We start from the raw sequence: 11454 nt of genomic DNA, 5'->3' as shown, positions 1-11454 counted from the left end.
CACCACCCACATTTGTGTTCACTTTCATTTCTTTTCATTTATTTGGTAGCTTTTGCTTACATACATACTATACTAAAATATTTCTTACATCTATTCTCTTTAATTAATATTTAAAAAGAAAAATGATTGAAGTTTTCCACAATTAAAAGCTTCCATAACAAAGATCCTACTTTTACACTTGTCTTGAAAATCAAAGAGTGAGAAAGTGGTAGGATAATAACTTCAATCAAATCTAATGATCAAGCAAGAAATGTTGGTCTTGCTCATTCTAGTTATAGCTTCTTTTGCCAAGCATTCTGCAGCTTCTTGTGGATCCTCTAAGTGCCTTGTCAGATTCACTGCCTCTTGTGGCTTCATTGCCTATTCAAGTTCAACCATTTTCATGCTCTTATCTATTTATTTTTACAATTATTATATCGGTTTTAATATACAAACAATATAATAAAATATTATTATTACCTCCCAAATGCCAGTGCTGGCTAATATGACAAATTCAGTATCAGAATCAACTCTCTCAACCCCAACAAGAACCTCTGAGCTTTTAGACTGCATTGTATTATTGCCAGAATGACATGATAACATCCTCACTACAATACAAACAAAACCAAATTAGTTACAGTATGATCAAAATGGTCAATCAATGAAAATTAAAAATTGTTTTTTACCTGAAAGAAATCTACCAGACCAATGTGGTTTAGGGGATGAAAAATGCTTGTGTTGAGGATTCATATAACGAGCCACACCATTTTTACAAACCACAGCTTTGTACTCTCCAATATTACCTATTACAAGCTTATCACCATTGATTACCATCACTGAAACTGACCCTGCTTTTGCTCTCTCTTCTGTTTTCTGAATAGTCTCTCTCATCTTTCCTCTAACACCCATATATGCTTTCTTCATTGTCTCTTTGCTTCTTCTCCTTATCTACACAACCACATAAAAAAGATGACATTTTTACAACAAAAGACAAAGAAAAAGATGAGATTTTTACAAATCTAATATAGTGACAATAATTTGATTCTTTTGAACAAGTTACAAATTTACATACTTCTTTTGGCTTTTTGTCCATAAAATGTGATTGAATGTAGTTGTTGACTCCATCACCAATCTTAGCATCGGAGACTCCGAAGAACCAAACCTCAAGTTGATCAAACTGTTCTCTTTGTACCACCACTGAGTCAGCCTCTGACTCGTCCGAGCCAACTCTGATAGATTGAGTAGACTCAACCACATGGTAGCCATGTGAGATTGGTGTCATCCATGATGGCTTACATATTCTTACCTCTCTTTTCTTCTTCTTCTTCTTATTCACTTCTCCCAATGGCAATCTTTTCAGCCTAAAACCCTGCTCATATATATTATGACTCTGTAAATCCAATAAGGAAGATGAAAATGAAATAAAGATCAAAACTTTATTATACCTTGAGCTTGAAAGGAAGATCCTTGAGAGCCATGATTAATAAAAATATGATCTTTTTTTTTAGTTAAAGTACATACAAAACTTTCTTTGATATTAATCTTTGGTTTTTGTTTATTAAGTAGAAGAAAAATATTAAGAGTGAACTATCTATCTGGCTATAATACTATTTCTGGTTTAATAGCATTAATTAAGGAAATTTAGTAGGCTTAAATATCTCTTAGAAAATATAAATCTGTAACAGCTTTTTTTTTTTTTTCAAAATAATATATATTTTTTTTTGTTGAAATAATAATAAGATAATGTAATCAAACTAATTTTTCCTTTTCAATTAATTTTACCATTTATTTAGTTTATTTATAGTGTGATCAAACCAAAATTACATGTTAATAATGGGGTTATTTTGTTTTTGAGAAATTATATATAACTCAATCGATAATAATATAATTTAACTTTTTTTAGTCATAGAGTTTGAATTAAAATAATATAACTTTTTCATTGGTGGAATTTTACTTAACAAGAAAGTGCATCATTAAAAATAAAAAAAGAATAATAAAGGCATGATAAATGGCAGAAAAGATGGTGGTAAGTTGGTCATGACCGTTGATTTAAAAGACACAATACTTTTCCAAATTCCTAAGTTTTATTATATGATATAATATAATAAGCTTTGACTATTTAAATTAAAAGCTTTGGAAATGATTGTTTAATCAAATAGGTCAATTGTGTGATTATAATTTTAAGTAAATGGCCAGCAACATGTTAGTTCTATCACTATATTATGAGCATTGCTATTAGTGCATACTAGTATGTACCAATTATAAGTGACGTCTTACGATTGATTACTGATATTTTTTTTGAAAAAATATTATCTTAAATTATATAAGATTCAATATTTAAATACACCTAAAACGGTATGATACTACGGAAGATGATATTAACATTTATCATATATTATATATACAAATGCAAATTTATCAATTACTCAATTTTATAACAAATTAGCTTGTATCAATTTATTTTGTAAGTAACAATATGTGCCCCTCACAAAAAAAAAAAGCGTAAATATTAGAGAGAATAATAACATCAACATAGGAAATCATATAATTGACATAATTTGGGTTAAATACACGTATAATTGAGAGTGTGAGCACTGAAAATGAATAGAAAAAGTAGTGAGATAGTTAGGTTTTAGTGGACATCTAATCTGAAAGATTCTTAAAAAAGGAGTTAGAAATATTGTTTGTGATGAGTGGCTCCCAATTGATGTTGTTTGGAGGAGGTGATCGTAATATGAGAGTTTCTGAGTTACTTTTACAAGATAGATAGACATTGGAATTAAAATACTTGTCCTTGCCCTCTTTGAGTCAGTCAGTGTAACCTAACGAATTATATATCTTAAGAGTTGAATTTTGTTATGACTTATAATACAGAGAGGAGAGGAGAGGAGAGGATTATAAGAATGCCCATTCTTTGTGCCCCTCCCCTTGAATAGATTAGAGACAATAACAATACAGCTGCTACATTACATATAACAGTCTCAAATACAAAAATCTGGTTTTATCCAATGCCTAATTCACTTGCAATTCCCACTACATTATAATTTTAAAACTCAGGATTCTAATCCCTTCATGCTTTAGTTTCTGATTTTCACTGTGTTTTATTTCATATTAAAAATCTTGTGCCCAATTTCCTTAGAGTTTATGTTCATTGATCTATTAATATACTCCACATAACTTTGTTTGTTTTATATAACAGTTATCTTTCTCAAAAAGAAATTATTACTAATCTTTATATAAAGTTTGATGATTACCCAAATCATTACTTAATTTGTAACATATTACAAGAGAAGAATAATATATGATAAAAATAAATTATTAATAAATGAAATGTAATATATCATATGTAAACTAAAAATAAAAATATTAGAATTAAATTGTAAAAGATGTAAATTAAAGTGGTTGGAGAGAGAGAGAGAATGAAGAAGAGCCACAAAGTTTTGATGAGAAAACCGTTTTTGGCGCGCATTCACTAAAAAGCAGTTGGTTTGGAATTTACCACCTTTACCTATTATTCACTTTTTTCTTTCTTTCATTTCATTTCTATACCTTTTTTTTTTCTTCTTCTAACCATATTCTTTCTCACTTTCATTTCATCCTTTTGATTTTTGTTTTTTTGATTGACCGGCCACCGGTACCATCCTCAAAAAACACTAAGCCGGACCGGCCGTCAAAACAAAACAAAACAAAACAAAACCATTTCACTAGAGTTATTTTTCACATCTTTATTATGTTATGTTATAAGGACATAAATGCAGCCATCATCATCTCAATTTCTTCTTCTTCTTCTTCTTCTTATTCTTATTCTTGTTAAAGTTTCACACTCTCACAATTGCCTCTTATTTTCAAAAGGGCATTTTTTGTTTGTTTATTTTTGTGTCAATTGAAGCTAATAAATAAACAAAACAAAACAAAGAAAAATGACTACCAAGGTGAAAGGCTTATTGAAAGGCCTAAGATACATTTCTCAGATATTTGGTAAGTACAATTCATTCATTCATTCATTCATTCATTATCTGTTTAAACCAAAATTTGTTGGGATTTTTCATTAATGATGAAAAAACATGACAGATGAGAAAGAAGAGGAAATACAAATTGGATTTCCTACTGATGTAAAACATGTTGCTCACATTGGTTGGGATGGACCTTCTTCAAATAATGGCCCCAGTTGGGTATGTCTTCTTAATCTAATTTTTTCATTCCTTTGGAAATGATATTGAAGTATGAGGTAACCAATGCAATGCAATGCAATGCAATGGTGTTTTAATTATAAATAAAAACAATGTGAATTCATTACAGATGAGTGAGTTTAGGACCCCTACAGAAGTGTCATCAGGACCATTAGAACCTATTATTACCCAACAACAAGGTATAATTTGATTAATTATTGATTTGGAATTATGTCAATGAGTTGTAACAAATTGTTTGATAAAATGTATTGATTTGATTTGATTTGATGAAGACCCTTTAACACAAAATGAAAATACAAAATCAAGGCGCCACCATTCGAGCAATTTAGGTGGCTCTTTGGAAGCAGCTACTAATTCTCCAACCAAGAGAGGTTCTTCTTCCGAGGGGAAGCATTCAAGGCGCAGGCGTTCCACAACAGACGCGTCTGCTACCTCCCATGCTCGCGGTGGAAGTGGTGATTCCTCTGGCAGTTCGCGCCATTCTTCTAGGCGCTCTCATAAGTCTAATCTTTCATCAGTGGACTCAGCTGCTCAACACCAACCTGCTATACCCAAAAGCTCTCGTAGGAAGAAGGGTTCATCATCTACAGAAGGAAGCTCCACAAGATCAAAAGGACATCATTCCTCATCCATGACAGATACTCAATACTCTGATCTTGGAACAGACTCTGAAACAGGCCTAATTGAATTGAACAACAACAATGAACAACAACAACAACAACTCAAATAATAACACAATAATGCCAAATTGCTTTGCTTTTATTCCCAACTCACAGAGAGGTTTTCATATGAATCTCCTATGCACTTTTTTTCTTCTTATTTGTTTTTATGATTTATAGCTTTTGGATGAGAAACAAAGTCAACTCAGCATAAATCATTGTTTTTTGTCTTGCCTAGAAAAAACAACAACATAGGATAGGACAACAAGAGTTGTTGGGTTGAATTTGTTTCCTACTTTCTTATTTAATTTCAGTTTGAAGACATCGTCATCATATCATAGTAAAGAATTAAATAATCTGTACATGACTTAACTTTTTCTTATGTCTTGTCCCTTTGAGGGAATTTTTGAATAGAGAAATACAAAAAGTGCTGTAAAAAGCTAATACTATATGTTATCTTTTCATTTATACATATGATTCAACTTTTTCTCTTATTAAGTACAAAAATATCAAAACAAAATCAATAAGCAAATTTTGTGAAATGACAAAGATTTTGTTTTTAATGTTTCAATAACATATGAAGAGTGGAATCCTTTTGAACATTGTAACTAGACAGATTTCGATTTTGATCATTGAGTATTCTTCCACAAAACACAATCTTCTGCCTACAAATTGGCATTCCCACCTTACAAAAAAGCTTTTCTTTAACCTCTTCGATTGTATTCGATCTCATAACATGGAGTGTTATGGTCTTTGAGCTCCAAGTCTTAACAAGAATTTGAATCCAACAAGGCTGCAGCTCCAAATTCGAATTCTCTTCGATCTCATAAAAGGCCAAGCTCTTGCAGTCCTCGAGCTCCTTCCCTGCGTAAACCATCTTGCATTCGTCCACGGGACAACCTATGAAGCTCTCAACGATTGTTTTGAGGTTGCAAACAGTGTACAAGACTTGTACTTGGAAACTAAGAAGTTTCCCATTCGGGGTTCGAACAATGATTGGCAATGAAGTTGTGGGATGGAAGATCAAATGAAGGGTGGATTCGGTTTTTATTCCAAGTGATTCCAATGTCCTGTAATCTTCAAGGCTTATCCCACCATGGAATAAAGAATACTCATCTTGTTTGATTCCTTCAGCAACAAGAATCTTGGATTTGATTTCATGAACAATATGATAACCTCTTGCTTCAACAACAATAGTTTTCTTCTTGTTTGAGACTGCTGCTATTTTGACATATAATTTCATCCAAGTTGAACTTATCTGATGATTCTTGTTGTCCTTATTGTGTTGGTTTTGAATCTTGTCATCAACTGTTGTTATCTGTTCATAACCAAAATCATCATCATCATCTTCTTCCAAATGGGATTCTTTGACTTTTCTTGAATTTTCTTTCTTTCTAATTAACTTGGTTTTCAAGTTTCTGATGGTTTTAGTTGCTATGACCTTCAATTGTGCTACTCTCAAAACTCTTCTGAATATGTTTCTCTGCCACAAAAGAAAGAAAAAGGGTTCTAATATTTATTGATTTCAAAGCCAAAAACAAAACAAAATAGAAGTTTTTTGTTAAAGAAAGAACCTGATGTTGAGATGAAGCCAAGTTGGTTGATTTGAGTTTCTTGTATCCTCTGGATAAAAGTCTCCAATGCCTTGGTGCTTCCATAAACAAATTCTTTTGTAAATTTCCCTCAATGATAGAAAACTTGTGGTTGTTTAATTATCATAATTGTTAATTGTTATTATAAGACCCTTAGACTTATACCATGTACTGGTTAACAAGGCTTTATCAGGCTCAGCAAATATAATATTTTAAACCAAGAGTTGACCAAATTCATTAAACAAAGTTTATTAATTAGATAGTGAAGTCAATCAACATAACTTGGTTAACTCAAATTGCACTACTTATTATAAAAATCTTTGTTAGAGAAAAACACTGCTTTTACTTGACTTGTTCAATGAAAATATAACAATCTTTCACACTGCATATATTCTACCAACAAAAATGAACAACACATCAAGTTTCGGGAGCTTTTTCATCATCAAATAGCTATTGATTCATCACAAAGGAAAAAAATATTGTTCCCTCTAATCAGGGAACTAATTACAAAATAAGTTTCCAATAGCATCAGACAGATGAACACTGATCCAAAACCCAAATAAAAACATTCATATACACGAGTATACTCCATGTCTTTTATACAAAAAGAACAATAGCCCACCTAAAGTCTTCTTCTAAGTGTAATGAAAGGTGTAGAACCCAAGTGAGGTCCAAGTTCAGGAGATGTGGTTGCAATGTTCTCCAGTGATCGCAAGGGAACAGGAGTTACTAGATGATGACTCGGGGAAATCGTACCCTTTGCTGATGACAACTCCTTAAGGGCTGGTCCATTCTCCTGCAATGCAGAAAAAAAAAACAATCTAAAGTCAGTCAAGTGTAAAATGAGAAGAAAAAAATCCAAGTTAAGTATGCAAGTACAAGACTATGGTCTAAACTTACTAACCCCAACTCCTCCCACTTTCACCATCAATTCTTGAGGATCAATATTTTCTGATCCTTTTTTCTTAGGCATTGGTGTGCTGATGTGCTTGGATAGTTCTCTTTGATTCCCACACAGTGTGAAAATGTTTTGAATTCGGATTTTTCTTGAAGCCTCTGAATCCTTGTCATCTTGGGGTACACTTTTGAGTCCTAAACTCTGAAATCTTTCCTCTAAATTTGATTTAAGATAATCTTCTTCCCCTGGAGTCTCTTGACAAATCTGGTGTGAAAATGTCAAGGGAGTTGGACTCACATTAGCGATGGAGTTTACCACACAAACCTTCTTCTCCTCTATGACTTCTTTTTTCACTTCTTCATCATCTTCATCACTTTCTTTGTGTTCTTCCTCCTCTTCAACTTCATCTTCCTCATAAACAGTGCTTAGAGATACTTTGTCACCATATGTTGGAGCAAATAGATCATTTCCAAGAGCACCATTCAAAGTAGTTGAAAGGGGCTGGTTAAGACCTGGGCTGCCATTCTTGTCATAAGTAAAGCCACGAAAAACTGGTTCTTGATCATCCATGTCAAGATCCATTGACTTTACCATGCTTGCATCATCACTGCTAGAATAAATCCCCATCAGCCTCTTTGCAAATCCACTTCCATCATTTTCTATAGATTTGTTAGTCTTTATCTCAATATTCCCTTCTTTCGATCGCAATTCCAACTCAATTTCCTCCAACCGCCGCCTCAGCATCTCAAGTTCTTGTTGCTGCTGGAGTATCCTTTCTTCCATTCTCTTCCTCTCCAATTCTACGAATTCATTGGCCATTTTCTGGCATTCCTCTAACTTTTTGTCTAGTTCACATTTCATATTCTGAGCCCACTCATTCACCTTTGAGTTAACTTCCTCCTCATTTTCAACAGAATCTCTCCCTTCGACAAGCTCAAGTTTAGCTCTCAAAGCTTTGACCTCTTCTTCTTTCTTCATTAGTTCTTTGTGAGCATCATTTCGTTCTTTCTCTTTTAGCTTGTTCTCCTTTTGTAGCTTCATGATAAATTCATCCATTGCAGCAATCCTTGATCCTAAAATCACAGCTGAGGAAGAATCTTCACCACCAGCTTTATCCTTGATCGGAGTAAGAGGGCCACGGACTATACACTTTGCTTTGGCTCCATATTCAAGGGTGGAGATCGTCTTGTGTATCTCCTTTGGATCGGGGCTAGCACAAAGTATCATTAACATTTTTGACTTGTCATCCTCAAAAGAATCCTTGAATAGAAACAAAAAATGAAAAAGTTAATCAAAACTTGAACTTGAAAGTCACCTCTCCAGCAATTGAAACTGACATTAATATATTATGGTTACCTGAAGAAGCATAGTCAATTTGCTGTCTCTAAAGGGTACATGAGAGTCTCCATTAGCAATGGACTCAACCACTCTTTTCAATGCTATGTTCCCCTGATTTATCTTTCCTGTCTGAGATTTCAACAAAAGAAATACTCAGCATTTCGTTCATTAATGTCAGTACCCTGCATACATAGAATAACAATCATGGTCTTGATAATCTTACCTGCATTTTTGCCTCAAAACCAACTTGACCAGCTTGGTCAATATTTTCAGAACCAGCCATGTCAACAAGCATTAACCGTCCTCCCACTGTTGGGACATCCAGGATGACCTATGCAGAACCACAAACAAGTATCTATCTAAGCACAGAATAGTACAAGAAAAAAAATTGACTGGCCCAGTAAAACACCAAAAATTTATTTTATACCAGGCAATGGCTTCGGGAGCTTCTTTCATTACAAAGGGTGCTTTTAACAATCCTTCTCTTCTCCACCTTCTGAATCTCTTTTGAGATTTTGCCAGCTTCATTTCCAGATATGTATGTAGCATTTTTGGCTTTTTTCCCCATCACTTCTAGCTTTACCTGCAAACACAAAAATGCATCTTACCAAACTATAGCAGGCTAAAACAAACTGTTATAAATCTGTGATATACACTAATACAATGAACTCAAGTTCTCTCCCCAATTATACACAAAAATTCACACTTTATGACACTTAACTCAACATGTTAGAACCTATAAATGTGATCACACAGTTGCATACAGTTAAGAAGTTCCCACGTGACTTGTGGGAACTAGTTAATATACACTAGTAAAACCTATAACAAGTTTACATACAGAACTCAAGTTCTCTCTGCCAATTATACATAAAAATTCACACTTTATGCTTACTTAACATGTTAGAAGCTAAAATTGTGTTCATACAGTAACACACAGTTAAGAAGTTCACACAAGTCATGGAAACTTAAAGTAAACTCAGTTAAGCAAAATCATACTCAATATGTTTAAAAAATAAAAAGCACAGAACATAATGTAACATTTCCTTATCATCAAAAACACATGAAATTTTTTACCTTTGAATTAGAGCCATTTCCTTTGGGCCAACCAAGGCCAAATCCTCCACCACCACCACCATTGCTTGACAAGAGATCATATATCTCCTCATTATAAATTTCCAAAACAGTGACCTGAACAAATGTCCCAACCCCAACTCGCTCACCATCTGCATCACCTTCTTCATCATCATCCCCAAGAATATCTCTCAGAGACCTGTAAACAATCCCAGGTTGTTTGGAACAACCAAACATGGTGTGACTCTTCCCCGAACCGGTGGGTCCGTACATCATGATAGTACATTTCTCACCCAATTTGACACTATTTATCCTTGACTGTACGAAATGACTGTAGAAAGAACCAAGATCCTCTTCCTCCGATAAGGAAACCCCATCAAGGCCGAAATCCCGGTACCCGAAATCGGCACGAACTCGAATACTGTGCTTTTGAGGGTTAATCTGAAGAGTAGAAATGGGTTGTTGTTGTTGGTCTTTCCGATCTGGGTAATCTCGGATCCGGGCGATTACTTCGACGGGATGCTCCGGTGGGTTGTGGTTTTCTCGGAGGGCGGAGTTGGGATTGGGTGATGGGTTGTGGTGGTGGTGGTGTTTGGGGCCGTGGAATTGAAGACGGTGCTTTGAATTTGGGGTCTTGAATTGGCTGGGGTTGCCTTGATTGGATTTTGAGGAAGGCGTAGGCGCCATTACTAAGATAGAAATTCAAGATTTGATTTTAATTGCAGATCGAATTGAGAAGAAGAAGAGAGTGAGAGAAAGAGAGCTGGAAATGGAAATGAAAGTGGAAAAGAGAGATTAGGGGAAAGAGATGGAGGAAAGTAGCCGTTGAGAATTTAAACTTTAACGTTTGTGTGTTGTTGTACTACACAACACAACAACAATATAGCCGTTGAATATAGAGAAAATTTTAAAATCAATGCCATAAATACTACTTTTCTTTTTATGTAAGCTATAATACCCTTGTATTTTAATTGTTTTGAAACATGTATATACATAAAAGCCAAAGATGAGCAGCCCATATATCAAATGCAAATGGGGTAATGGGGTAATTGTGTATTTTTATATATTTTTTTTTGTTGTGTTTGTGTATTTTTTATTTGGGAAATTTACATGGTATACTAACTTTTGCTATTTTTTTACAAAAATACTGCTAGGCGGTATTTTTTACTTTTTTACTGTGTTTTTTTATAAGTTTCATACTGCAGTATACTGTGTTAAGTTTCACTGGTGTTCTACTAGTGTTTTACTAGTGTTCTACTGTTGTTTTGAGTTATACTGCTTTGTGTTTTACTGGTGTTTTATAAAAACACAATATTTTTGTAAAGATTTCCGTGTGACAGTATTTTTGTAAAAGTTAACCCAAATTCCAGTATTTTTGTAAGTTTCCCTTTTATTTCACATACACAAAAATAACAAAAAATTTACAAAAATACGGTTTTACGGAATTTTAAATATTTTTACGATTTTTTGAATTTTATTTACAGAAAATACAGTCTTTTTATGTTGTACTCTTGTTAATTTGTTATTGATTTTTTGTTATTTGTATGTTATTTTTTGTTGTTGTTTTGATGTTATTTAAATATTTTTGATACATGACACGAAGGAAACAATCCTGACCCTGAAACCCAAGAAGGTTAAGAACATGCCCAACACCTAAGTAGAGCATAAGGAGGCACTAGGGTGAGTAGGTGGATCCCGACATGTGTTGTTTCCAAGTGTTTGCTTCA

At 33.7% G+C, this 11454-nt stretch overlaps 4 protein-coding genes across 6 annotated transcripts; 1 reads left to right on the top strand and 3 right to left on the bottom strand.

Moving 5' to 3' along the window:
- Window positions 1-11: 11 nt before the first annotated feature.
- On the bottom strand, window positions 12-1601 carry LOC115722308 (putative protein phosphatase 2C-like protein 44). The gene is made up of 5 exons (XM_030651486.2): window positions 1425-1601; window positions 1052-1348; window positions 666-927; window positions 460-587; window positions 12-360 (listed from the first exon to the last, which is right to left on the bottom strand). The coding sequence occupies exons 1-5, from the start codon at window positions 1455-1457 to the stop codon at window positions 223-225; spliced, it is 858 nt and encodes a 285-aa protein (XP_030507346.2). The 5' UTR covers window positions 1458-1601; the 3' UTR covers window positions 12-222.
- A 1901-nt stretch (window positions 1602-3502) lies between these two features.
- On the top strand, window positions 3503-6404 carry LOC115724188 (CRIB domain-containing protein RIC7). The gene is made up of 4 exons (XM_030653662.2): window positions 3503-3957; window positions 4051-4151; window positions 4279-4348; window positions 4442-6404. Exons 1-4 carry the CDS (start codon window positions 3900-3902, stop codon window positions 4897-4899), a joined length of 687 nt encoding a protein of 228 aa, XP_030509522.1. The 5' UTR covers window positions 3503-3899; the 3' UTR covers window positions 4900-6404.
- Window positions 5259-10684, bottom strand: LOC115722798 (kinesin-like protein KIN-10A). 3 transcript variants are annotated; one of them, XR_009684278.1, is made up of 7 exons: window positions 9731-10684; window positions 9084-9239; window positions 8880-8987; window positions 8675-8785; window positions 7325-8578; window positions 6403-7216; window positions 5259-6311 (listed from the first exon to the last, which is right to left on the bottom strand). XR_009684278.1 is itself a non-coding variant. In XM_030652124.2 (6 exons), the coding sequence occupies exons 1-6, from the start codon at window positions 10412-10414 to the stop codon at window positions 7043-7045; spliced, it is 2487 nt and encodes an 828-aa protein (XP_030507984.2). In that variant the 5' UTR covers window positions 10415-10684; the 3' UTR covers window positions 5259-7042. The 3 variants fall into 3 exon arrangements, 1 of the variants encoding a protein (XP_030507984.2); XR_009684279.1 differs by having other exon boundaries at window positions 7321-8578; window positions 9731-10644; XM_030652124.2 differs by having other exon boundaries at window positions 5259-7216.
- LOC115723255 (polyubiquitin) lies at window positions 5388-6486 on the bottom strand. The gene is made up of 2 exons (XM_030652698.2): window positions 6403-6486; window positions 5388-6311 (listed from the first exon to the last, which is right to left on the bottom strand). The coding sequence occupies exons 1-2, from the start codon at window positions 6484-6486 to the stop codon at window positions 5388-5390; spliced, it is 1008 nt and encodes a 335-aa protein (XP_030508558.2).
- Window positions 10685-11454: the final 770 nt, after the last annotated feature.

Source organism: Cannabis sativa, chromosome 9 (assembly GCF_029168945.1).
Source record: "Cannabis sativa cultivar Pink pepper isolate KNU-18-1 chromosome 9, ASM2916894v1, whole genome shotgun sequence".
NCBI lineage: Eukaryota > Viridiplantae > Streptophyta > Magnoliopsida > Rosales > Cannabaceae > Cannabis > Cannabis sativa.
This window is presented reverse-complemented; position numbering and strand designations above follow the sequence as displayed.